General features: G+C 50.1%; 2 protein-coding genes across 10 annotated transcripts in view; one reads left to right on the top strand and one right to left on the bottom strand.

Moving 5' to 3' along the window:
• Positions 1 to 534: 534 nt before the first annotated feature.
• On the bottom strand, positions 535 to 14145 carry SDCBP2 (syndecan binding protein 2). Of its 2 annotated transcripts, XM_074406349.1 has the most exons (10): positions 14039 to 14145; positions 13764 to 13930; positions 9093 to 9165; positions 8321 to 8390; positions 7111 to 7211; positions 4020 to 4178; positions 3287 to 3462; positions 3037 to 3208; positions 1409 to 1500; positions 535 to 1123 (listed from the first exon to the last, which is right to left on the bottom strand). In XM_074406349.1, exons 3-10 carry the CDS (start codon positions 9144 to 9146, stop codon positions 1069 to 1071), a joined length of 879 nt encoding a protein of 292 aa, XP_074262450.1. In that variant the 5' UTR covers positions 9147 to 9165; positions 13764 to 13930; positions 14039 to 14145; the 3' UTR covers positions 535 to 1068. The 2 variants fall into 2 exon arrangements, with proteins under 2 accessions (XP_074262450.1, XP_003941079.2); XM_003941030.3 differs by lacking the exon at positions 13764 to 13930.
• Positions 11120 to 27370, top strand: part of LOC104653401 (uncharacterized) — a 90428-nt gene continuing 74177 nt past the window's right edge. For 7 of the 8 annotated variants that reach the window (XR_012519331.1, XR_012519332.1, XR_012519330.1 and 4 more), the window contains exon 1: positions 13906 to 27370. Coding sequence is in view for 1 of the 8 variants with exons in the window: in XM_074406350.1 (XP_074262451.1) it covers positions 11147 to 11261 (115 nt within the window). In the remaining 7 variants the exon portion in view is untranslated. Of the gene's footprint in view, positions 11262 to 13905 lie in introns of those variants that run through there. The other variant, XM_074406350.1, reaches the window with a different exon arrangement.

Below are 27370 nucleotides of genomic sequence, written 5' to 3'. Positions count from 1 at the left end.
CTAAACGGGGAGAGTGGGGGGTTCACACTGTCCTCCTCTGACGCAGGGGTCACAACACTTGCACAGGAAAAAGCCAGGCAGGCAGCCATCATCTCTGACATGCAGGTAAGCAGAGAGCTGCGTGGGGCTGGGGCACCACTGCCCTCCTGGGGTCAGGCACAGGGTCTGGAACCACCTCCCCCCCCAACCACGTGGCACACCCTGCTGGGCACCGTGAGCACATCGTGTCTGATCCCCCCAGAACCCCCTGAAGTGGCTTCTCATTCCCACTTTGCAGAAGCAGCTGGTCACATGAGAGGGAGCCCCAAAGCCAGTGCTCCCTCTGCCAGTCCCGCTGCCCCACAGTCCCACCCCGTCCCCACAGTTCCATCCTGCCCCCGGTTCCAGTCATCCCTGTGCCAGGCTGGCCGGCAGCACGTGACAGAGGCAGAGCCAAATCATGTCTCTCAGAGGCCATGTGTTGAAAAGACCCTGGTCTCCCCACTGTTGGAGAGAAAACCAGCCCTGGCATGTCAGGGGACCAAGACTCTAAAATTTCAGTTACTTTTTTATCTTATTATTTTTAATAGTTTTGGGGGGAATCAATTACCTTTGAGGACAGGATTTTGTTTAAGATCAAATCTTATTCAAAAGATAATCAAGGCTGAGAACTTCCACAGTCTATGACAAAGAGCAAGTCCAGGCAAGGAAAAAGCTCTCACAAAGAATGTCACTCTGGTCTCAAAATGTTTAACTGTTTTCCTAGTAGAGCAAAATCTTGAAAGGGGCCCAGTTGCAACTTTAAGAAGTGTTTAGGCAGCCTGCCTACGTGGCCAGCATTTAAACCAGTGCCAGAGAATCGGCTGCCTGTGGGCCTTGCCGGAGCTTCAGCCCAGCTTGGAGTCTGAGGCTCCAAGGAGGCCTGTGTTTATAAACGACACACCCACGCCATCCCATGGTCACCCTCCTGGACATGCCCCCCTCAAGGCAACCCCCACCTTAAGCAGCAAGCCAGCTGCATCCCATAGTCAGAGGGTGGTTGCCCTTGGCCACAGGAGGGTGGGAGGCCTGCCCTGCCCTCTGATGGCTTCAGACATCTGGGATGGAGTGGTCCATGGTGTGGCGGAGCAGCATTGGAGACAACCTAGGTACAGCAACAATGGTGGTAAAGTTGGCAGCTCTTTCCCTCCGCCCTCCAGCACCCCCATCCCCTTCTGAGCCAGAGCCTCCATGTGGGCCTTCACTCCCAGTTCTAAGACTTACAAATCTCCAGAAGCCACAGGCTACCTTGGAGGAGGGGAGGGGAAGGAAGGATGGAGCTGGCTGGGCCTGTGCCCTGTCTCAGGGCTGAGAAGGTGGGAGTGGCCGAGCCCAGGCGCAGCCAGGAGACAGGGAGGTGGGGGATGGCAGAGGAGGGGTGCAGCCTTACTTTTTGACCATGTGCTCGTAGATCACAGCAGGGATGATGGTCAGGGTGACAACATTCCCAGCTGTGGCCAGAATCTCCGTGATCTGTTTGTCCTAGAGAGAAGGCAAGTGGGCAATCACCTTAAGGATTGGGAACCAGGGGCAACTTTGCAGGCCCCTCTGTGAAAGGGTCAGCATGGCCACTGCTGGAGGACACCACTGATGCCTGACTGCAGGGCAGGGCTGCCTCGGACCCCGAGCCTGCCAGAAAAGGGTCCCAGCAGACTCCTAGATAAAGCCTTGCTTGAATGAGAACATGGGCCTCCCACCTGAGGATCTCCTTGGTCAAATGACCATGTGCTTCCCACCCTCAGCTTGAAGGCCAACGAAGTGGGCCTGACGCATAACAGGGCCTCATCAGTGCGATTCTTCTCCCCCTTTCGAGGGCTCTCAGAGGCCCACCAAGCCCACATTTGCTATCCTGTATCCCTGGCCCTGGTCACATTTGGGTTCTGGCCTCAATGCATAAAGAGAATCCTCATTTTGTGGGTGGTATTAAGTGCGCCCATCCACCCTCTGACTCCTGCTGCTGTCAGGGCCACAAGGGTCCTCCTCCTCTTACATCCTCTTAGATCTGCTTGTTTGGTAAAAAGAGAGGCCTGCAAACACCACATAGATCATGGGAAGAAAAAGAAACTAAAAGTCTCTAGGCAAAGTGTGCCAGGCGGTCCACACACTAATGCTGTGGCCACAGAAGAGCCTCTGGCTCTTACTCAGAGCCTAGTGACCTTTACTTTACACATGAATGTAATCTGGTTATTTGTCCTCTCGGTTGTTCCAAAATAAGTGAGAGAAGATGTGCTAGACAGGACTAGTGATGGCCACAGGTGGAAATAAACTTTGAAAAGACAAATGATCTCAAGAAGTATGGCTGGCTGGGACAAACCCAGTTCTGAAGAGCCTGACAACCCTATGGATTTCTGAATAACAATTTTGTAAAACATTCCTACTTCTGAACATGATCCACTATGCAAACAACAGTGTCATACAGAGCAAGGAGATGTCCATGCAGCCAGCAGCCACCTGGGTGGGTGCCTGGAAACTCTATGCACTCCTAATCCTGTCATGCCTCTGGCCTCCATGTGTCAGTAGCAATAGCTATTATTTATTAAGCACCTACTATATGCCTGGCACTGTACTCAGAGCTCTAAGTACACATTTTTTTTTTTTTTTTTTTTTTTTTTTTTTTTTGAGAAAGGGTCTCTCTTGCCCAGGCTGGAGTGCAGCGGCATGATCACAGCTCACTGCAGCCTTGACTTCCCAGGCTCAAGTGATCCTCCCACCTCAGCCTCCTGAGTAGCTGGGACTACAGGCGTGCACCACCACACTTGGCTAATTTTTGTTTTTTTCTGTAGAAAGGATCTCACATTGCCCAGGCTGGTCTCAAATTCCCAGGCTCAAGTGATCCTCCTGCTTTGGCCTCCCAAAGCACTGGGATTACAGACGTGAGTTGCCACATCCAGCCCTACCAACACTGTCTTACTAAATCCTTACAGCAACCTTAGGATGAGGACGCTGAGGCTCAGCTGCCCACAGACCTGAGCCCTCCCCCCACCCAGCCATCCCTCCCTGGCGCAGCCACCGGCCTACCTTCAGCCCGATGACATTCTGCCCGTTCACCTCACACACATAGTGGTTGGTGAGGAGCCCGTTGCGGGCCGCAGAACTCCCTTTGACCAAAGAGACGACCTTCCCCTTCTTGACCACGAAGCCCACGTGGCCCGTGCTGTCCTTGTGCATGGTGACAGTCCGCTGGAATGGCCTGGCAGGAGGGACAGTGAGCTGGCCTGGGGACGTGGCTGGGGTCAGAGGGAGAGGCTGCCCAGGCCTGGCTACTCACCTGTCCCGAACCACCATGACGATCTTCTCAGCTGATGCCCTCTTCACCATTTGATGGGCTTTGTGTGCGTTCCACCCGGCACAGTCACGGCCGTCAATCTGCAGGATCTGGTCCCCAAAGCGCAGCCCCACAAGGGATGCCGGGGTGTTGGCCTGGACCAACTGCACAAAGAGCCCCTGGGGGAGGCAGGGCCACAGAGTCAGCGTCCCTGGCCCATCCTGGGCCAGGATCCCTCTTCCAAGCTGTTGTTTTCCTCCTAATACTCAGGGAGCTTACAGTGTCCCAGGGGCACAGCTCTGCATGGCGGGCACCAAGGTTACCCCATTTTCCTGGGGAAGAAACACTCTAGGCTACATAGTTAAGAAGGAGGGGAGCCAGGATTTCAACCCTGGCCTGAGGCTGCACCTGCAAACACTCTACCGTACCATTCACAAAACCCTGGCGTCCGCTGTCTACACCGTCGCCTGGAAGCTAGATGCCCTGGACAGTGAACGGCAGGCGGGAAAGGAGGCTCCTCCGAGAGACAGGGGCCCCTGAAGAGGGCAGTGGAGGGCCCTGCGCAACCCAGAACCAGCCCCGCCTGGGCATCGGGACAGAGGGACAGGAAGCGAGCGCCTCCCCGCTGGGGTTAGGAGGCCCACCTTACTGTGGACGGGACCTTTGAGCTCTGAGGCCTGGCGGGAGGGCGGGTGGAGCTCGAGGCTCCTCTTCCCGCCCAGCCCCAGCGCCCTACCTGGTCGACTGTTCGCAGCCTCAGCCCTGTCTTGCCGCGCTCGTCCTTGCACAGGTGGATCTCGCGCACCCCGGGCTTGATCTCCGCTCGCCGCAGGCCCAGGCTGTTCCCGGACACCGGTGCCACCACCTGGCCGGGCCCAGGGCCCGAAGCCGCTGTCTGCAGACACCAGGAAGCAGGGGGTCAGCGAGGCCCGTAGGGACCCTGTGCCTCAGGAGACACTGGAGTAGGGGTAGCGATGGGAAAAAGATGGAGCGGTCCCGGGTCCCACCACGTCCCAAGTCCACACCTCTCCCCGAGGGCCGAGAGGAGACGTGGCTCCATGCGACCACTAGAGGGTGTCAAAGTCCATGCCCCTAAAAAGCCAGGGACATGGGGAGAGAAGGGGCGAGGATACAGAAAGAGGCCCCTCATTCTCCGAGGGAAATTGGTAGGAGGAAGACTCCTTTAAAATCCACTTAAAATAGAAAAAGTCACAGTAAACAGTGAGCAGCAGGGGATAAAACTACTGGATTTTTGTCTTAACAAATGTAAAAATGTAAAAATTAATAATGCAGAAAAAGGCAAGGAACTTCGCTCTCCCACCACTGTTAAAGATGGACGATCTAGACAGCGCAACAGGCGAGAAAAGAGCGGGGAGTCACACAGATCAGGAGAGAAGAAATAAAACGGTCCCTATCTATAGATGGCATGATGGTCTACTAGAAAATTCCAAAGAATCTACAAATAAACTCCTAGATCAAATAAAGGAGTTTAGCAAGGTCCTGGGATGCAGAATTAACATATAAAATGTTAATCATATTCTCAGCCTCCCAAAGTGCTGGGATTACAGGCATGCCCACCACACCTGGTAGCAGTTCCCTTAAAAAATTTAAACATACAGGCCAGGCGCGGTGGCTCAAGCCTGTAATCCCAGCACTTTGGGAGGCCGAGGTGGGTGCATCACGAGGTCAAGAGATCGAGACCATCCCGGTCAACATAGTGAAACCCCGTCTCTACTAAAAATAAAGAACATTAGCTGGGCCTGTAATCCCAGCTACTCGGGAGGCTGAGGCAGGAGAATTGCCTGAACCCAGGAGGCGGAGGTTGCGGTGAGCCGAGATCGCGCCATTGCACTCCAGCCTGGGTAACAAGAGCGAAACTCTGTCTCAAAAAAAAAAAAAATTTTAAACATACATTTATCACACAGCCTAGCAATTGCACTTTGGGCATTTATCCCAGAGAGATGAAAATGTATGTCTATACAAAAACCTGTATACGAACAGCTTTGTTTATAACTACCAAAAACTGAAAACAACTAAACTATTCTTCAACAGGTTAAACAAATCCTGGTACATCTGCATCACGGACTACTTACTACTCAGCAGTAAAAAGGAATGAACGATTATTGACACACGCCACAGCCTGGATGGATCTAGAGGGTTTTGTGCTGAGTAGAAAAAACCAACCTTATAGTCACATACTGAATGATTCCACTTATATAACATTTTGAAATGACAAAATTACAGAGACAGAAAACAGATGCCTGTTTGCCAGTGGTTAGGGAGGGTGGCGAGCAGGCAGGCACGACTATACAGAAGCAGAGGTGGTTGTGTAATGAACTAGTTCTGTGTGGATTGCAGCGCTGATTACATGAATCTACACACTGATGAAATGACAGAGAACTAGAGACATACATCATACCCGCGTAAGACTCCTGGTTTTGATAGTATACCATAGCTATGGAAAACGTAATCATTGAGGAAACTGCCTGAAGGGTACAAATGATTTCTCTGTACTTACTTTTCATCTTCCTGGGAATCTACTATTTAACAATAAACAGTTAAAAGCCAACCCACACAGTAACTCATGCCCATAATCCCAGCACTTTGGGAGGCTGAGGCGGGTGGATTATGAGGTCCGGAGATTGAGACCATCCTAACGTGGTGAAACCCAGTCTCTACTAAAAACACAAAAATAGTTAGCTGAGCGTGGTGGCACGTGCCCATAGTTTCAGCTACTCGGGAGGCTGAGGTGGGAGAATCGCTTGAACCCAGGAGGCAGAGGTTGCAGTGAGCCGAGATTGCGCCACTGCACTCCAGCCTGGGCAACACAGAGAGACTCTGTCCCCCGCCAAAAAAAAGTTAAAAGCCATAAACAATTTAAAATTATAAAAATGTATTTATCATCTTATATTTGTATCAAAATTAAGGTTGAAGGTTGAATGCATTTGTGTCCTAATTACTGAAACAAAGGATGGTGACGGGGGGCTGCCTACAGCAGGACCTTCTTTGCTTCGTGTCTGCCTTTCACAGCATGACCATGAAGGGGGCCATCGTGGAGAAACACCCCAGGGGGCCACCAGTTCTTCTCAGGGTCCCACAGGGCCTCATCCTTGTCGATTTTCTCCTGTCAGATTCTCACTTTGGCAGTGGCTTTGTACGCGTCTGTGACAGTTCTCCATCATCATTTCCATCAACTTCATGAAACTCCCCAGCCTTAGCAAGCTTTGCAGTTCGTACTTTCTGTTTCATTGGCTTGGGATGAGCCTGGCAGAAAAGACTGACAGGTGGGACTCAGGGCTGCTAGAGCGAACTGGCAAGGGGCTTAGGTGGGGACTGGTTCTGCAGGTGAATATGTTTTCATAGCGAATATTTCTGATATGGTGTCTTTTTCTCCCAGAAGCCGTGGAAAGCAGGATCAAGGAGATTCCTTCTTTCCACGGCTTCTGGGAGAAAAAGGGGACCAGAGCTGGGTGGCAAGCTCCTGCCCTCTTGGCTCTGTTTATCCATGCAGGCAGCCCTGTTTTCGATGCCCCCAGGTTCATGCTGGGTTTAAGGGTCTCCCTTCTCATCCAGCTCAGGCCCAAGGTCAAAGGGCAAGCCCTGGTTCCCCAGCCCCAAGGGTTGTGGGAAGATCTGAAACCGTGAAAGCCCACAGTGCTTTCTATGAAGCCTCAAAATTAACAGTGTCATCAAGAAACAGCCACAGAGTGCTGGGGAGAGAGGAGGTCCGAGCGCAGAGAGAAAGAAGGTCTGCTGAGTGGCAAGACTAGGAAAGAGGGAGGATTGGGACGTTCTGCACCCACAGCAGGCAGAAGCCAAATACGTACACTGTCATCCTCTAGAGACTGAAGCAGGCTCTGCTGGACTTCTTGGCTGGAGAGGGAAAGGCCCATATAATTTTCCAATTCTGCCAAGTTTGGGTACAAAACTGACGGGGAAGGAAGAAAGAAGAAATGTGGCATTCAAGGGCATGTGCTTCCCCATACCCGCCTGGCTCCCCTGCGGCTGCTCATTTTTATTAAGAAATGGGGCCTGGGAATGATGTTTATTTCCAAGAGTGCAGGGTATCCCAGGAACACTCGCTGGTGAACGCTCCTCAAAGGGCCCAGGTGCAGGGTGGGACACCGAGTCCGCATGCACCACTTTGCTATTCAGCTCCACTGACTTTGTTTGGCACCCAGAAATCTGCACCCCTCAGTGAATGGCTCCCACCAGAACTGGCAGAGTCCTAATCCCTTCTTGTAAGGAGTGTGTCCTTATAAGAAGAGACGACAGAGGGGGCAGGTGCTTTCAAGCTCTCTCTCTCTCTCTCTCTCTCTCTCTCTCAGCCAGAAGGTGGCAATCCGCAAGCCGGGAAGGGAGCCCTCACTAGAAACCGAATTGGCCAGAACCTTGATCCTGGGCTTCCAGCCTCCAGAGCTGTGGGAATATACATTTCTGCTGTTGAAGCCATCCAACCTATGGTATTTTGTTATGGCAGCCTGAGCTGAATAAGGTAAGTGGGGGTCTGGCCCCTTCTCTCTTTGGGGCGCTATCTGCCATCTGCTTCTCCCCCACCTGTCCCCACCCCAGGCCAGCCACAGTTCCAGCAAGGAAGTCTGGCAAGTGTGGTATTTCATTCCTGGGGTCACATGAGATTGGGTCACCAGAATAGTGCTGACATGCTAAATCAAGGTGACTCCAATTGTTTATTTAGACAGAGGCCCCCACAAATGATATCACATTCTCAAGGTGGCCTTGCTGGAGGTATCAGAGAAGGCCCAGCTTCCCTAAACCTGAGTTGGGTTTGGAAGGAGTTCGCCAGGCCGTCGAGGAGGGAGGGAGCAGCATGGGCACAGGCTCTGGGAGGCGAAGTGACTCAGCCCAGGTCACCCAGGCAGTAAGACATGGGTAGCAGCTGGAAGCCTGGTCCTCTCCTCCACCATGTTGAGTCATAACCTAGGAGCCTCCCATACCTTTGGCATTGCCAAGCTTCCCTGATGACCTCTTCCCTGAACGGACTGGGCACCCAGGAGCCTCCCAACCCAGCTCACTCACCTGGTGTTGGGGAAATGGCTGCCGCCTGGGCTGGCAAGGCTGGCATCTTGGGTGAAGCTCTGGCCTGGGCCTAGGGAGGGGCAGGGAGCACTGGTCAGCTGTGGCCAGGACCCCAGGAACCCCAGAGCCTGGAGCTCCACGAGGCCAGGGTCTGGGCATCAGGTATGTAAGTGGGCCTGGGGTGGAGGGGGGAGTGTCCACCAACCCTCAGGGCTCGAGATCACGTAAACGTGGCCTCTACAGATGTGTCTTTTCCGGGGAGGAAGTTCTGAGGACTGTGACCCACCATATACCACAACTCATTTACTGTCTGCAGAAGGAAGAACATCAAGGCCCATCTCCCAATCAGATTCTCAGCTGAGAAGTTCCAAATTCTCAAAACCCACTGGAACCCCAGAGTGCTGGGATGGAGGGACAAGGGGTCTCTGGGGGTTGAGCAGGCCGATCCCCAAGCCCAGAGTCTTGTTTCCTCTGAAAGCCTGCCTCAGAGCATGGGGCCTGCCCATCCTGGACAGAGGGAGAGCTGGGACTGGGCGGGCCAGAGCAGGCATGAGAGAGACACGTGTGCAGCTGCACGGTCTCATCCATTCTCACTGTAACACCACGGGCATTGCCCCCTGGGTGCCTTCTCTGCCCAGCAGGCCCTGCAGCGGAGACCTACCTGCCCTGAGGCCTACAGGAATTTCCAAGTGGCCCCAATACCCAGCACCTTCCAGGGTAATCCCCAAGGTACCCTTCAGGGAGTCCAGGCCAACAGGGCCCGGCAACTTACCTGAATGGCTTGGTCCACTTTTAGGTCCTCCAGGGATGGGTACAGGGACGACATGGCTGCTTCTCGGAACACCCTGCAGAGCGCAGAGGGTGGGGAGGGATGAAGGCGCAGCTGGTGCCCCCTTGAGAGGAGGCACAGACAAGCAGGTTGAAAGTTAATATTCAAACAGAAAGGCATCAGGACACTTAGAATCCCTCCTGGAACTCTGCCCCGAATTCCCTCTCGATAGTGGAGCTCTACTGTATTCCGCCCATCTCCAGCCCTTCCTGTCAACTTTTCATCTTGGCCACAGTGAAGTAAGACCAGTAGGAAATTTATAAAGACTCTCACATAAACTGTAGCAGAACATAGACGCTCAGCAGAGCACTGCTCAGACGGAGGCGGGAAGGGGGGATGGAGAGGCACCATGAACATTCACTTACTAAACGCCTTCTCATTGTCCCGGGGAGAATCAGCAGGGCCTCTGAGCAAGGTGCCCAGAGAAAGGGAAAGGAATGGTGACCTCTCAAGACATGTTTTATTTCCTTCCTGACGAAATGTGGGGAAGCAGTCTGACTTTCCGGGTTCCTTCCTTTACCCACTAACCACTGGCTCTGTCACACCTCCAGGCTTCGCTGACGCAGTCTACTCCATGCCCTCAGTTCCTGTGGGACAGGCCTCCCCTGGCTCCCAGGCAGCACGGTCACTGCCCCGGGACCGTGCTGGGCTGAACTTCAGTCTCCCGCCTGAACTTACTAATTATCCTGACTGCAGTTCTGAGGGGTCAATGTGTGTCCTGTTCATCCCACTGAACCCACATGTGACAGGTACGCATGATAAAGGCATGCCTGCAGGTGGCACAGGAAACTGAGGGGCCTGTGCTGGGGTGACGTGACTTCACTCATAAGGGCAGGAGCTCTGTCCTGTTCACACTCGATCCTTTCCCACCACGACACTGCCCAGCACACGTATGCTAGCAGAAATTGTTTGACTGAATAAATCAGTGGTTTTCCAAGGAAGAGATTGGAAATTTGTGTGGGTATTTTTGGGTGTCACAAGACTGAGGGGACAGTCATATCCCTGGGGTGGGGGGGCAGGATATGAAACTCCTGTAATGGATGGGACAGTCCATTACAGTCACCACAACAAATGGTCCTGTCCCACACAACTTTCAGATCAAACCTTCAAGTAGGCCAAAAATGTTATAATTCGTTGTATATACAATCATAGTGAATTTTTCCCTAGTTTTAATAAATACGAGATTGTCTGGAAATGCATACACTAGGTTAGTTGTGGGGAGTTACACTTTGCTCACCATTCTAGAAAATCACTGCCCACTCTGCTCACCACGGGTGAGTCACTGGAGCAGCATGCCCACGTCTGTGCGCATGTGTAGCTGTCAGAGTGGCTCCACGCTTCTACACAAATGTATTTAGCCTTTGCTTCAAGATGTCAGACATAAACTGTTGGCAAAATCCAGCTGAATATTCTCTTACAGTAAATCTAAGCTGACTCCTAAGTTAGGTATAAGCACGATCCGGTGTAAGTCAGGCTCAGCTTTTACAAAGTGAAATGCGTATTCTTTTATTAGGAATTGCTTTCATTTCCCTGACTTCTCCTTTATAAAGACAGGGCATCGTATTGATTTTTTTTACTCGGGGGAACCATCACCTAGGCTACAGCCTCGGGACAAACCTGCCCCTTCCCTTGGCCTCAATTTCCTGCTTTGGGAAATAGGAGCCACGAGGCACAAACTCCATCCATTGCGAGAGTCCAGGAGAGAGGGCCAACGCAACGGTCCCTAGGGCCTGCCTCCACCCTGGCCTCAGTTTCCCATTTGTCACATCGTTCCATGATCTCGAAACGACTACAACCCCCGCCGCTGCCGCCCCAAACCAGCAGGAAGCGACATATTCGGGTTGCTACAGGTTACGGCGGTTGCTAAGGGCTACGGCGCCTGCGCAGAAACCCCGCCAAGTGACGCAGCAGCGCCTAGAGCGCCTGCGTCTCGCCCACCCGGACTTAGGCGCGGCTAGGGGTGACTCCCAGGATCCCTGGCGGCTGCGGAGTGGAAAATGGCGGCCTCCATGCCGCGTGGGTTGTTGGTCGGGTGGGTTACTAGAGTCCACCCGGTCTCGTGCTTTCTCTGGGCACCCGTAGCTGACGCCGGCATCCACAAAAATAGATCAGGTAAAGCGGCAGAGTAAGGGATACGAAGGCTTGGTTGGGCTCTGCGGTCCCTCTTTACCGGATTGGAGGCTGCGAGGGTGAAATCGAGCTTTAAACTCCCCTGGCCTCTGAACACCATTTTAGCCTCCGAAGGAGGAGGACTTATAAGATTCTGTACTAAGGCAGCCGTAGGAAAAGAGGAGAACCAGGTCGACCCGTGAGCTCCAGGCTGCTCTTGCGCGCCCTCTGGTTTCGGAGGCGTCAGGTCCCAAGGTATTTCTTACCAATTGTGACTTCACCCTTCCTCCCACCCTCTCACCCGTTTCTTGTCTGGCAGTGACTTCTGACCCAATGCTAAGCTAAAAAGGTCCCGCCCTATCCTACGCAGAGTCACCTCGTGTCCCATCTACCAGTGACTGATTGGGCCTCTGCTACCTAGGGAAGGGTTCTTGGCTTGGCGGGGCAAATCAGTTCCCACAGCAAAATCAGACCAAAAGCCAGTTATGAGGGACTCAGTTGGGTCTGGCGTATAGGAAAAAGGCTAGGGCAATCTGGACGGTCTCTGGAGGGAGGAAGAAGATTCTGACTGGGCCATGTAGGATGGATATTCAAGTGGGTGGGAAGAGAGTGCTGTTCCAGGGACAGGGAGGCTCGGGCCTGAGAGTCTAGTTGCTTTCTGGATCCCGTTTACCTCCTGCAGGTTATCCAAACTGGCCTCATAATTCTCCCCAGCAGCTGCTGCGCCTCCACAGCAGTCCCACTAAATCCACCCAGGGCTGTGCCAGAAATCTGGGAGTTATCTTCAGCTCCCAGGAAAAGGACCCACTTAACTCCTCTCTCCCAGAGGAATTTTCCTCTCCCACAGCACTTTCCAGATTTCCATCCCTGAGCTTCTGTCCTTTTTGATGTTATAAGCAATAACACCCACAACAAACCAGTAGCTGGGCTTTGGAGATCAGCACGGCTGACAAGGGGACTTCAGCCCCCATCTTTGAACTTAGAGTGAGAACACTCCTTTGGAACACTTTGTTCCAAAGAGCTGAAGGGACTCCCACTTCGTTCCTGTGGACAGCTCATCCATCCTTTACAAGACAGCGCGCGGGAGGGAAACGTGGGTTAGAGTGTCAGAGGAATAGCTCCTGGAAGGCCAAATTAGCCCAGGGATACGGTGAGTCGGAATGGAAGAAGCTGTTGCTAGGCCACCAGCATGTACCCCTGCTCCTCTCAGGGCCGCACTGCCTGCTGGAGAAAAGCTGTGACTTTCTCCAGCAGACGCACCTGAACCCACCCCCCAGGGTGGGGCGGGGAGAGCAGGGTTCAGACTGACTGCTTCTGACTTGTGAGAGCACAGCATAGGCTTTTGAATGCCATTTCTTCCTTTATAATCTGGATAATAATACTTGCATCACAATTATCTGGAGACTGAAAGATTTTTAAAAAGAGGTGGTGTATGTGGAAAGCATTTAGCACAGTACCTGGCACAGAATAGGCATTCCGTAAGAGTTAGCTGTTTATTCATTGTTTCAACACTTAACTTACTGAGCACCTACTAAGTCTGAGGACTGTTCTAGGTGTCAGCAGTGAAGGAAAGAAGAATTGATCCCCAAATGTGCTTTTTGGGGGGGGGGGGAGCTGGATAAATAGGCTCTGTGACTTTATGTGCTCTGTTAGATGGTAGGAGGCAATGGAGAGAAAAACAGCAGGATGGAGTGTTGCGTCAGGAGGTTCAGAAGCCTTGCTGGCGGGCTGGGGTGACATATGAGGAAAGGCCTAGAGGGTTGGGGAAGAGCCTTTCAGACTGAGGGCATGGCCATTGCAGAGGCTCTCAGGTGGGAGTTGGTGTTGTGTTTAGAGCATCTCACCAGTGAGAAGCTGTTCAGAGAGGGAGTAAGGAAGAGTAGTGGGAAGGAGGCTGGCGAAGTGAGAGAGGCCAGATCCTGGAGGGCCTGGAGGTCATGACGAGGGCACTGGCATTTACTGTAGTGAGGTGGGAGCCACGGGGGGATTTGAGCAGCAGGGTGCCAAGTTCCAGCGGTTATTTTAACAGGCCTCCTCTGGCTGATGTTTGGAGGTTAGCCTGCAGGGCGGGAGTGGGAGCAGGAGTCCAGCTGGGAAGTGATGGTGGTGGAACTGTCATGAGCTTGGTCCACTGTATGTGAAGCCACCTGTCCAGTGCCCGCCCCGCCCATAGTAGGCTCATTTCCTGCCCCATTTTCTGAGGCCCTGCTGAGGAGGGCATGCACTGGCTCCTTGTGTCCAGCATGTCATTCTGTTCTCCTGACTTTGTGGGCTCTTTTCAGTCTCCAGATGAAGAAGCTAGTTTTTAGAAAGGTGAAGTCCCTGGTGTCGTTCCCCAGCAGGTGTTTCAGTGCTGTAGCAGGAGAGTTTCTTGATAGAAACAGCTTCAAGCCAGAGAAGGAACCCTGGGCTATGGATTCCTTGGGGGAAATGGGCTTTTTGCCTGCCTACAGCTTCTGGTTTCAGCTGGAATTGGCCTTTCAAGGAGCAAAGTGTGGGTCTCACCTCCTTGAGCACAGTCACGTGCAGTCAGAAGGCACTGGAGGCCTCATGATGTCTGGGTCAAGAAAATCACTCAGCCCACAATCAAACCTGGCCCAGGGCTGGGATCAGGAGAAGAAACCTCACTTCACACTTGACTCCTGGAGTGAAGCACTTCGAAAGGAAGCTGCCTGAGAAGTCCCAGAAGGGAAGGGGCAGGGAGGGAAGGAGACAGGGTGAGAGCAGGTCTCAGGCATCCCAGTCCCAGCCAGGATCAGGTCAGGACCCCCAGTGCATACCTGCAGGCTAGATGTTCCTCCACGTCCTTCTCCAGTTGCTGCTGAATCTGTTTCCCTTCCTGGAAGGTAGCCCTGTCTCAGCTGGCTTCGTGCTCTGGAAAGGGTGGTGCCCGTCCCCTGTTCAGCTGACTCACCTTGGACTGGGTTGGGCACAGGTCGGGCCTGTGACTGGGTAAACAAGGCAGGTCGCCAGCCCAGAGAAGGCCTTTGGCCTTAGTCTAGATTTGGAGGTAGGATTAATATGAACCAAGACTTCTTGGCCTTTTCTTAAATAGCTCTAAATTTGGGTTGGACGCCTAGTCCTGTGGATCGGGGAAGGCCGCTGACTAGAGGGTGGTTTGTGATAGGTATCTAGGGGTCTAGGCCAGGATATTAAAAAGTGGCCAGACCCTGTGACCCAGCATTTCTTCTTGGAATTTGTTACAGTGAAGTCTCAGGGCCCATCCATCATTGCTGCTTCTAATAAGGAAAATGTAGAAATCCCAAATGCCTCTGCTTAGTAAATCATTATCTGTGGAAGATCACAAAGCTATTAAAGTCATTTAAGGAAGAAGCTATGAGGAAATATTTTTGAGATTCTGGTGAGATACTGAAAAATCAATATTGTGAATCTCTTCTTGCATTTTGCTTTCCCTTTTTGTCAAGTGGACGTGCGTTGAAAGCAGTCTAGGAGGACATACGCTAAAATGCCGAGTATCTCTGGATGGTGGCGTCGAGGTTTTTAGTTTGTACTTTTGTGTGTTCCAAGGTGGTGTTTTTCTGTTTTGTTTGTTTTTTTTTCAGTCATGATTTTTGTAAGGGGTAAGTGATTAAGTTTAATTATTTTAACGGGAATTTAGATTGGTTGTCTCATGGGAGCAGAACTGAGGAACTGTGTGCTGAAGTGGAGATTTTTTTTTTTTTATGGCACATTTTTTGGTGTCTTAAATTTTGAAAAGATTAAATGTACTACTTATTTCAAAAACAATCATATAAATTTAAACAGAAAAGGGGGAAGAATTTAGTAAGATTCTGGTGGGTTTGGTTGTAAAAGGGTGCCTGTCCCATTGGGTGCCTGGAGAGGGACGGGGACCCACGTGCTGGGCAGTCCCATGAGGAGTGACAGTGTACACACTCAGGATGTGTCAGTATCTGGGCTGCCCGCCAGGCCATACAGGCCCACGCCACAGTCCCCATGACCCACCTGGTAGTTGCACTAGCCTTGGATATCAGATCTTGTGCCTACCTATGAAGAGCTTACAGCTCAGAGTCCCACACAGGAAACACGCAATAGGAACAATAATAAGAAAGACATTTGTCACTCCCAGAGAGCACAGGGATACTGCCTCTGGTATTTTAAAGGCATGATCTCAGTGGCTCCTCATACCTTTCCTGCAGAGTAAGTGTGACTCACACCATTCCTACAGGTGGGGAAACTGAGGCACGGGGCAAAGTTTCTCTCTCAGGTTAGCTGGAAAGTCGCCCAAGGCCATGCTTTCTCTTCTATGGGACATGCCGTTTCTGAAAGCTGAGGTGTGAGGCATACCTCATTGTAAGCCCCGTGGGCCTGAAGCTGAGGTAATGTGGGTGATGGACCCGCCTTAGGTCAGGTCTCCAAGGCCAAAGCAAAGTGGAAAATAGAGACCCCAATTGAACCAAGCGACTCCTTCCCCACCTCACTTCAGTCGTGACCTGAAAGGGCCTTCAGAGAAGAGAGAGGAGGCAGCAAGCCCTTCTGGGCAAGGGACTTGCCTGTGGTCCCAGCGTGTCAGGGTGGGGCCCAGGCCCCCGAACTCCCATCTGTTGAATACATACAGGGACTCTCTTTCTCTTCCCTGCTTTTCTAGTTGCCACCCATCACTGACTTCCAGCCACCTGGAAGTCCTTTCCATTGGGCATGCCCTTGCTCGAAGGCTTCAGCAGCCCCCTCCTGCTTCAGGGTCTGGACTAAACTCCCAGGGCTGACATGGAGACCTCCACAGCGTTCCTCAACGTTCCCCCTGCCCCTCTCCCTCAGCTGGGCCGGGAGCCCCACCATTCTTGTCCCACCGCACCCCCACTTCCCACTTGCCCTGACTCCATACTTTTGCCTGTGCTGCTGCCGCCCCTGGAACCCCTTCTCCTGCCCTGACCCACCCACCTCACCAAATCCACCACTGAGCTCCTCCAGGAAGCCTCCTGGATCATCCCCATCCACGTGGCCTTTCCCCTCTGACTCTGAATCAGACTATTCTGTTCCATTCTTTAATAATAATCATCTTATATTCGTGTGTACCTTAGGCTGCTAGTTAGACCCTAAGTTCTTTGAGGACAGGGCCAAGTTATTAGCTCTACGGTGGTGACTCTTCTTTGGAGATAGCATTTCGCTCTGTTGCCGAGGCTGTAGTGCTATAGTGCAGTCATGGCTCACTGTAGCCTCGACCTCCCGGGCTCAAGGGATCCTCCTACCGCAGCCTCCCTAGTAGCTGAGACCACAGGTGTACACCGCCACACCTGGCTAATTTTTTTTTTTTATTTTCTGTAGAGACAGGGCTTCACCATGTTACACAAACTGGTCTCAAACTCCTGGGCTCAAGCAATCCACCTGCCTCAGCATCCCAAAGTGCTGGGATTACAGGTGTGAGCCATGATGCCCAGCTAGTTAACTTTTCAAAATAAGGAGTGTAACCTGTGCTCTGATCAGAATATATGTCTGTTTTGTTTACATTTGTATGAGTAAGTCTAAAACTTTAGGTGGCCAATATACAGCACACACTCAGAAACTGCCTAGTAGCTCCCGTGGCCGCCTGAGTAATCAACCACTACGTCCTTCCTGCTGAGCCCAGAGCCCTCTCTGGATCCTCTTACAATGCTGCAGGCAGCTACTGTCACCTAGAGTGGCTCATGAGGCGAAGTCCCTATGCCATCTGGAATGGGTGCTCCATGATGGCAGGGGCTTGTCTTATCCCTAGGGCCTAGTACTATATCCAGAACGCAGCAGGCTCTCTACATATTTTGTTTTTGTTTTTGTTTTTCATATTTTTTTTAAAAATAGGATCTTGCTCTGTCTGCCAGGCTCAAGTGATGCTCCTGTCTCAGCCTCCCAAGTAGCTGGGACCACAGGTACATGCCACTACAGCTGGCTAATTTTTGTATTTTCTGTAGAGATGGGGTTTTGCCATGTTGCCCAGGCTGGTTTTGAACTCCTGAGCTCAAGGGCTCTGCCCACCTTGGCCTCCCAAAGTACTGGGAGTACAGGCATGAACCACCACACCTGGCCTCAGTAAATATTGATTGAATGAATAAATGCCCCTCCTAGAAAAGTCAGTCACAGTTAGAAACTTAAATGGCTGACCCTTATTTAAAAGATGGGTTGGGCTCGGGCATCAGATCTGAGTCCCAGCTCTGTGATGTTGCACACCTTACTAAACCTCTCTGAGCTGGAGTTTCCACACCTACCTTCTTTACAGACTTATCCTGACGACTAAATGAGGACTAAGCCTAGGACACAGCTGAAATTTAGTAAATGTTAGTTTCCTACTTTCTCATGGCTGCATGTTACAGAAACAGTCACCCGATTGAAGTGAAAAAGGATATGCTCTTCACAGAAGAGAGAATGGAAGCTTGGCAGAGGAGCTTCTCTGCACTCCAGCCCTCTGCATGGAATCTGGGTGGTGCAGTAAGACCCTGGCTTGTGACACCACAGCTTTGTTTCTATCGCTAAATGAAATAACAGGAAGAGTACCATTTATTGAGCTCCTGCACAGTGGGCGCTCTGCTGGGCACTGGGTATATACTGATCTCATCTGTTCACCTTAGTCCCCAGCTTCAGAGAAAAGCACATTGCCCAAGGCAGTACATCTTGAGAGCGGTAAGGCCAGGCCTTGGCTGTGAACGTTGGGTAGTGTCCCACCCAGGTGCAGCTGAGTCACAGATTCCTCTTTAAGAAACCCACAAAGAAGTCCTTAGGTGGCAAAAATTTGATCACCTGGCCACATAATGCATGGAGTCTGGGAAATGGAGGAAGTCTGTTGTTAGCAGGTTCTGTGCCAGCCTCTGTTATAGCATGCTATCCGGCCCCTGCCCTCTCTGGGTCTCAGTCTCCATATTTGGTAAGGGAAGAGTTTGGATGGATTTTCTCTGAGGTTTCCTCTAGCTGTACTAAGGTCCCACAAAGGGCCAACTCTATGCCACTTCCGGTCCCTGCTGAGGCCTGAACACCAAAGATGTCCACTTTGAGCATTTGGTCTCCAGAGACAACATTCTTCATGCTGTTTCTGAGCTCTGTCTGGTTTTGCTCTTTGGAGATATATGTGAGTTAAGGTAGGCCAGGTTATGCTGCAGCAACAAACCACCCTGAAATCTTAGTGGCTCCTAATAGAAGGTGTCTTTCTCACGCACACTACTATCCACCCAGGGCTGGCAGGGTCCCCATGTCTCCTTACTCCAGGACCAGGGGTGATGGAGCAGCTGCCATCTCAAAGGCTGTCAGAAGCCATGGCAGAGGGAAAGAGGTCTCTATCTGGCAATTAAGTGCTGCAGCCCAAATGACAAATGTCACTTCTCACACCTCGTTGGCCAGGTTACCCCACCTCTCAATCACAAGGGAGCAGAGACCTGCCATCCCATCACATGCCTGGAAGGCAGAGAGTAGGAAATAAAGGAGAATGACATTTATGACAACCTCAGGCCTCTGTTCCAGAGTGCCAGCCAGCTGTGATCACCTGTGTTGGGGCAGGGGTAGCAGATGTGACCTGAGAGGCTGCACTGAGCCCTGCTAGGACCTACCTGGAAGTGAGGGGCTAAGAGATAGAAAGACATCTGACATTCTGGAGCCTGGGTCTGAGGCTGGTCAGTCCAACGTGCCACTGCAGGTAGAATTCCTGTGTTGAAACTGAATCTCCAATGTGATAGTACTAAGAGGTGGGTTCTTTTGGGAGGTGATTATGTCATTAGAGCAGAGATTAGGGCTCTTATAAAAGAGGTCTGAGGGAGCTTGTTTGCCCCTTTACCTGAGGATACAGTGACAAAATGTAATCTCGGAAGCAGAGAGCACCTTGACCTTGATCTGGAGGACTTCCCAACTTCCAGAATTGTGAGCAGTAGTAAATTTCTGTTAGTAAATTACCCAGTTTAAAGTAGTTGTTACAGCACACTGAATGGACTAAGACACAGTCCTAGCAAGGAGCATTAGTTTCCACTTCTGTAAAATTGGGGCAGTATTTCCTAACCTGCAGAATTTTAGTGAAGACGAAGTGGATGAGTAACAGTGGGAAAACGCCTTTCTAGTCCCGGCAGCCTTCTATGGAAGATGTACTTTTCAGCAGAAGACTGCCCAGCTGAGCCCTATGCCGGATTTGGGTGGTCAGATTTGAGAGCAGGAGCTTGGCAAAGATGGGCTTTGGAGAGGCAGTCAGTTTGGAGGGGGCATATTGTAAGACCATGTGCTTACAAAAGCATAATACAGTCCTAAGATTTTTGGGGGGTGACTTTATTTGGGACGGTTTTGGGGGAGTTAATGGAGATGGGGGCAACTTAGCCCGTGATGGCTGCCCCCATTCAAACAGATTTGGGGGTTCCTGTGGCAATGCACAAGATGGGGGTACAAAAAGAGGGGACAGGAGAAGGAATGCAGCATGATGGATGGAGGCTGGAACAGTACAGTGACCCCCAGGGAACGTCCCCTGGGAGGGTGAGGGCAAGTGGGAGAGTACTCTGAGAATAGGGTTAGATTCTGAAGCTGTTGCCTTCCTGTGACGCAGCTCCTCCTCCACCCTCAGATCTTCAGTAAACGCCCTCTGTTGACAGGACATTTGCTACTGTACAGTGGGCAGTCAGCGTGCTGCTTTGTGTCATCTGTTATGTCAAAGCAACCTGTGGACACAGAGGTCCTCTCAGCTGCCCTTGGGTGAGGGTGGGGAGAAAGCAGATCAAAAGCCCAGCCTTGGTGGGAACGTAAACTAGTACAACCACTATGGAAAACAGTGTGGAGATTCCTTAAAAAACTAAAAGTAGAACTACCATTCAACCCAGCAATCCCGTTACTGGGTACCTACCCAAAGGAAGAGAAGTCATGTGTGGAAAAGATACAGGCACACGCATGTTTATAGCAGCACAGTTGGCAATTGCAAAAATATGGGAACAACATAAATGGCCCATCAACCGACAGGTGGATACAGAAAATGTGGTATATATACACCATAGAATACTACTCGGCCGTAAAACGGAACAGAATAATGGCCTCTTCAGCAACTTGGGTGGAGCTGGAGGCCATTATTCTGAGTGGAGTAACTCAGGAATGGAAAACCAAATATCATATTTTTTTGTTTTGTTTTTGGAAGGAGTCTCACTGTTGCCCAGACTGGAGTGCAGTTGCACGATCTCGGCTCACAGCAAACTCCACCTGCCAGGTTCAAGCAATTCTCCTGCCTCAGCCTCCCAAGTAGCCAGGACTACAGGTGTGCACCACCATGCCTAGCTAACTTTTGTATTTTTAGTAGAGATGGGAGTTTCACTATGCTGGCCAGGGTGGTCTCAAACTCTTGACCTCGTGATGTTCTCTAAGTGGCAGCTAAGTTATGAGGATGCAAAGGCATAAGAATAATATAATGAGGCTGGGTGTGGTGGCTCACGCCTGTATTCCCAGCACTTTGGGAGGCTGAAGCGGGTGGATCTCAAGGTCAAGAGTTCAAGACCAGCCTGGCCAAGGTGGTGAAACCCCATCTCTACTAAAAATACAAAAAATTAGCCAGACATGGTGGTGGGAACCTGTAATCCCAACTACTTGGGAGGCTGAGGCAGGGAATTGCTTGAACCCAGGAGGCAGAGGTTACAGTGAGCCAAGATTGCACCACTGCACTCCAGCCTGGGCGACAGAGCAAGACTTCCTATAAAAAAAAAAAAAAACAACAAGAAGAATATAATGGACTTTGAGGACTCACAGGGGACGGTGGGAGGGGTTGAGGAATTAGAGGCTGCATATTGGGTACAGGGTACACAGCTTAGTTGATGGGTGTACCAAAATCTCAGAACTCACCACTAAATAACTTATACATGTAACCAAAACCCACCTGTACCCCAAAAACTATTGAAATTTTAAAAAAGCCTAGCCTTGGTCCTGCCCAGTGCAGAAAGACATGAAGCTATGACTTGGATTTACTCTTCCAAAAACCTCAAATACCCAGCCCTGATCTGTTGACACAGCTCCACTTCTGAGCAGAGAAATGGAAAGCAGAAAGACAAGAAAGAAACTCCCCTGAGATCAGGGGCTAGCTCATTAAGCTAGGTGAGCATGCCAATTTGGATATTAGACAAACTGACCCTGGACGGGTCAAATGACTCAGTAATGCAGCCAGCCCGTGGCACAGGCAAGGTCAGGAGCCACATCCGCCTTCCTACAGCCACTAGAGAAGGAAAATGGGCACAGAATGGTCGTATAGCAATTCAGTGGCAGAGCCAGGATCCAGCAACCCCAAATCCTGCTCTCTCCAAGCTGCCAACCTGGAAACGTTGCCCAGCTCTTTCACCCACTTGTGGCTTTGGCTCCTTACCGCACCTGTGCCAGTGGCTGGCTGGGGTACTCTGAGTCGCTTGACTCCTCCAGGGCTCAGTTTGAATAATCTCCAAAACGGCATGCTCACCTAGGTTGACTAGCTCCTAATCTCAGTGAAGGGTCTATTTTGTCTTTCTGGGGGAAATCCGGATGTCAGATAGGGAAAGGCAGCATGATCTGGGAAATCTAAGCCCCAGACACTAGAGGTAGAACTAGTCCCCCTGCATCCTGGCTGGAAGCAGCATTTGAAAGCCGGTCTTGAGCGAGATAGTAAGTGAGGACAGCCATTCTCAGGGTTGCACGTGTGATCTTACTTAACACTCAGGTGGCCCTGTCAAGTGGATTCCTTCATTTTCTCATTTTTCCATTGAGAAAACACAAGTAGGATTCAGTCTGAAGACTTGTAGTTCAGTGATCCTAACAAGGAGCAGGAGGGGCTTGGCTGAGCACTCTGAAGGTGGAGGGGGGCTGGGTGCCAGAACAGGGATGCTTTCCTGGCTGGCTGGAGCTGCTCCCGCCGTGTTCCGTGTTCCGTGTTCCGGAGCAGGGCAGAACAGGAAGGCAGAAACAATGGGCAGCGGGCAGTGGCAGGGTGCTGAGGTTCCTGAGCCCGGGGGTGGGGAGGCTCAGGCCTGGTCAACACCAAGGCTGGGAGTCCAAGTTTCCTGTGCAAGAGACTAACAAGATTAGCAGCTAACATTTTTGAGCACTTACTGTATGTCCGGACCTGTGTTAGACACTTTAGATGGGTTAGCCTCATTTTACAGATAAAGAAGTTGGAGCACAGAGAGTTTAATTGACATGCTCAAAGAGGTGAAAGATTTGAACTCAGGCAGATTGGCTTCAGATCTTGTGCTCTTAACTACTGTAACCTAATGCATGTATACATACGTATATGATTATATACATGTTATACATACTTTGCCATAATTTTCCCTTTTCACTTAATTTATCATTGCCAGCTTTCTATGTCATCAGTATCATCCTTGTTTAAAGTGCTGACATGCCAAGAAGACCTTGTCCATGTGTCCCGCCCACATCCCAGTCTGTTTTTCCCACTGAGGGGTCTGGATTTTCACCATTGGTGCTGACGTTGGCTTAAGGTGTCGTTCCTCTCATTTAAATTAGTGAGAACACTGGTGGCACCAAGAGGTGGGCTTTGGGGGTGCTTAAGCCCCTATTTTTTTTTAAGAGATGGGGTTTCACCATGTTGGCCAGGATGGTCTCGATCTCTTGACCTCGTGATCCACCTGCCTCGGCCTCCCAAAGTGCTGGGATTACAGGTGTGAGCCACCGAGCCTGGCCACCTTTTTTTTTTTTTTTTAAGCCCCTCTTAATCTCTATCATAGTAACCCCTTTATCTAAATAAACACCATCTATAGAAAATAATGTGCTTTTATGCAAACACTGCTTCAAGATAGGCTTCCCTCCGCAGCTCAGTCAGCTTGCTACACCCAAGCATTCCCATGGAGAAGTCCCCCAGGCAGCCTGGCTGGTGGGTTCACACCAGAGCGGTGCTAGTTCTGAACACAAGCTGTGGGAGCACTGTGGGTTTCTTAGGATCCAGTAGGGTGGAGATTTGGAGCCCAGGAAGACCCAGCCTGGCCTGGTGGTGGTGGCTTCAGAAAGAGCTTTAGAGGCTAGAGGCTCTTGTGTAGGGCTCTGCTTACTGCATTTTATATAAGATTAAGGCCTCAGATTGGTGCCATAAAGACTGTGAAGGCCTGTGGGACTCAGGACTCCCGGGTAAAACTGACCTGCCCCTCCTTTCACCTGAGACAGATAGAGATCCCAGGGCAGTAAGGGCAGGGGAGTGGGAGGGACTTGTTGAAAATGCTCCACCGTGGCAGTTAGGAGAGGCTGCTGGAGCTGCTCCCCTAGGGATGAGGAACCAGTTGGAGGATCCCTCCTGGAGCCACTTTTGGCCCTCACAAGGCCAGGTGGGAGCACTGGATGGGGAGCCAGATCCCTGGGTTTTGTGTTCTAGTTTCACCCGTGCCTGTGGGCGGCTGTGTGGCCCTAGACAAGTCACTCTACTTGGTAGCCTGTGGCTTCCCAACCCTACCACACCAGGAAACACCATGGACTCTCCCGTTCTGCCAGATGATCTAACAAATAATGCTTTTCCTCTTGGGTCACCTGGGCTGGCAGGTGGGTGATTCAGAAGTCATCTTTCTAAACCTCCGATTATTAGTACATATTAATATACATTTACATAATTTCCTTCCAAGGATGGCTGTTGGGGGTCACCTATCATCTGCTTCCTCTTCTTATGGTAGCCGTCCTCAATTTTCCTCTGGAGAAGCCGCCTCTCCTCCACCCGCACCGTGTGCAGTGGGTGGAGTTGACTCTTCTTCGGGCTCCAAAAGGGGAAGAGAGGCTTGCCCGTGCATTCCATTCCCCAAACCTCAGAGGAGTGGAGGTCAGGGTGGGGCATGTGACCCAATTCCAGCCAATGGCATCAGGCTCAAAACTGGTTTCGATTGTGGAGAAGTCTGGAAGCTTCTAACCTAGCGGTATTTGAGGCTGGAGTTAACTGACAGCCATCCTGCTCCCACTGAGAATGGAGCCATTGCAGAGAAAGCCGAGCTGAGGGTGGAGAGACAGACCAGGGCCTCGTAGCTTAATCCCTCAAGTCCAGTTGTGCATGAAGCCAACTGCTTACCCTTAGGGTTTTCAGGTACAAGAGACAATCAAATGCCTTTTTCACTGAAGCCAGTTTGAAGTGGGTTTTCTGTTGCTTACGGCTAGAAGAATCCTAACTTTCGTTGATGTTACCTTAATTCTATGATGCTATCAATGGTACGATGATTTTTTTAAAGGAAAATATTAAATCTGTTTAATAACAGGGCTTGTAAAAATTTTTTTGAGAAGATCTTGCTCTGTCGCCCAAGCTGGAGTGCAGTGGCGTCATCTCAGCTTACTGCAACCTCTGCCTCCTGGGCTTAAGCCATCTTTCTACCTCATCCTCCCAGCTGCCCAAGTAGCTGGGACTACAGACACATGCCAACCACATCCTGACAATTTTTGTATTTTTAGCTGAGACGACATTTCTCCATGTTTCCCAGGCTGGTCTTGAACTCCTGAGCTCAAGCGATCCACCCACCTCAGCCTCCCGAAGTGCTGGGATTATGAGCCTGAGCCATGGCACCTGGCTTAATAACAGGTTTTTTCTTTTAATTAAAAAGATGCAAATCAGATTTCCCCTGGAAAAAAAACTGTTGATCTTTTCAAAAAACCAGATCCTGGATTTATTGATTTTTTGAAGGGTTTTTTGTGTCTCTATCTCCTTCAGTTCTGCTCTGATCTTATTTATTGTCTTCTACTTGTTTTTGAGTTTTTTAAATCTTGCTCCTCTAGCTCTTTCAATTTTGATGAGAGGGTGATTTTAGATCTTTCATTGTTTCTCATGTGGGCATTTATTGCTATAAATTTCCCTCTACAGACTGCTTTAAATGTGTCCCATAGGATCTGGTACGTTGTGTCTTCATTTTCATTGTTTTCGAAGAATGTTTTTATTTCTGCCTTCATTTCATTGTTTATCCATTCATCATTCGGGAGCAAGTTGTTCAGTTTCCATGTGATTGTGCGGTTTTGAGTGCTTTTCTTTATCCTGAGTTCTAATTTGATTGTGCTGTGGTCTGAGAGACTGTTATGATTTCCGTTCTTCTGCATTTGCTGAGGAGTGATTTACTTCCAATTATGTGATCAATTTTACAGTAAGTGCAATGTGGTGCTGAGAAGAATGTGTATTCTGTGGATTTGGGGCGGAGTGTCCTGTATATGTCTATTAGGTCTGCTTGGTCCAAATCTGCATTCAAGTCCTGGATATCCTTGTTCACTTTCTGTCTCATTGATCTGTCCAATATTGTCAGTGGAGTGTTAGAGTCTCCCACTATTATTGTGCGGGAGTCTAAGTCTCTTTGTAGGTTGTTAAGAACTTGCTTTATGTATCTGGGTGCTCCTACATTAGGTGCCTGTATATTTAGGATAGTTAGCTCTTTTTGTTGCATTGATCCTTTTACTATTATATAATGCCCTTCTTTGTCTCTTCTGATCTTTGTTGGTTTAAAGTCCGTTTTATCAGAGACTAGGATTGCAACTATCTTCTTCCATCCTTTTATTTTGAGTCTATGTGAGTTTTTGTATGTGAGATGGGTCTTGACTTTTTATCCAGTTTGCCAGTCTTTGTCTTTTGATTGGGACACTTAGGCCATTTACATTTAGGGTTAATATTGTTATGTGTGAATTTGATCCTGCCATTTTGTTACTGGCTGGTTGTTTTGCTTGTTAGTTGACATGGTTTCTTCATTGCATCATTGTTCTTTACCATGTGGTACGTTTTTGCAGAGGCTGGTGCTGGTTGTTCCATTTCCTGTTTAGTACTTCCTTCAGTAGCTCTTGCAAGGCAGGTCTTGTACTGACGAAATCTCTCAGCAATTGCTTGTCTGTAAAAGATTTTATTTTTCTTTAACTTACAAAGCTTAGTTTGGCCAGATATAAAATTCTGGGTTGAAAGTTCCTTTCTTTAAGGATGTTGAATACTGGCCCCCACTCCCTTCTAGTTGTAGGGTTTCTTCTGAGAGATCCGATGTGAATCTGATGGTCTTTCCTTTGTGGGTGCCTCTTTCTCTCTAGCTGCCCTTAGGATTTTTTCCTTCATTTCAACCCTGGTGAATCTAAACAATTATGTGCCTTGGGGTTGCTCTTCTTGAGGAGAATCTTTGAGGTGTTCTCTGTTTCCTGGATTTGCATGTTGGCCTGCCTTGTTAGGTTGGGAAAGTTCTCTTGGGTAATATCTTGACAAGTGTTTTCCAACTTGAATTCATTCTCCCTGTCACATTCAGGTATGCCGATCAAGTGTAGATTAGGTCTTTTCACATAATACCATAGTTCTTGGAGGCTTTGTTCATTTTTTTTCACTCTTTTTTCTCTAATCTTGCCTTCTTGTTTTATTTCATTGATTTGATCTTCTATCTCAGATATCCGTTCTTCTGCTTGATCGATTTGGCTGTTGCAACTTGTGTATGCCTCATGAAGTTCTTGTGCTGTGTTTTTCAGCTCCATCAAGTCGTTTATTCTTCTCTAAGCTGGTTATTCTAGTTGGCATTTTGTCTAATCTTTTCAAGGTTCTTAGTTTCTTTGCCTTGGGTTAGAACATGGTCTTTTAACTCAGAGAAGTTTGTTACTACCCACCTTCTGAAGCCTACTTCTGTCAGTTCGTCAAATTCATTCTCTTTTTTTGTTCCCTTGATAGTGAGGAGTGGTGATCCCTGGGAGGAGAAGAGATATTATGTTCTTTGATGGTTTCATCCTTTTTGCACTGTTTTTTCCCCATCTTCGTGGATTTATCTCCCTTTGATCTTTGAAGTTGGTGATTTCAGGAGTCCTCTCTGAGTGGATGCTTTTTTTCTGTTGAGGTTGGAGCTGTATCCCTTTTTGGCCTGTAGAGGGCGTTGCTGGGCGCTCTTGGGTTCAGTCTGGTTGTTGGGTGGGTGGTCCTTCCCTGGAGTTCGCAGGTGAGATCGGCCCCGCCTTCTCAATGGCGTCTCTTCCAGAGCTCGGTCTTCCTGGTTGAAGTCAAACTGCTGGTGTACTTGCTGCCAGGCTCTCTAGCAAGGGCTTCAGTTTGAGTTCTGTGGAGGTGGGGCCTGCCGGCCTTATGGTCTGTTTCCTTACTTTCAACTTTGCCTTCGCACTGTCCGTCCGGCGGGTTTCTGCAAGTTGCTGCACCCGGCTATGCTGCTCAGATTTGCTTCAACTACCCACGGCGCCCCTCAGTCTGGCAGGGCTCTCAAGGACTGGGCTGCAGGAGGGATGAG

This window comes from Saimiri boliviensis, chromosome 9 (genome assembly GCF_048565385.1).
Source record: "Saimiri boliviensis isolate mSaiBol1 chromosome 9, mSaiBol1.pri, whole genome shotgun sequence".
Taxonomy (NCBI): Eukaryota; Metazoa; Chordata; class Mammalia; order Primates; family Cebidae; genus Saimiri; species Saimiri boliviensis.
Note: the sequence above shows the minus strand (reverse complement) of the source record. Positions and strands in the feature narration are given on the sequence as shown.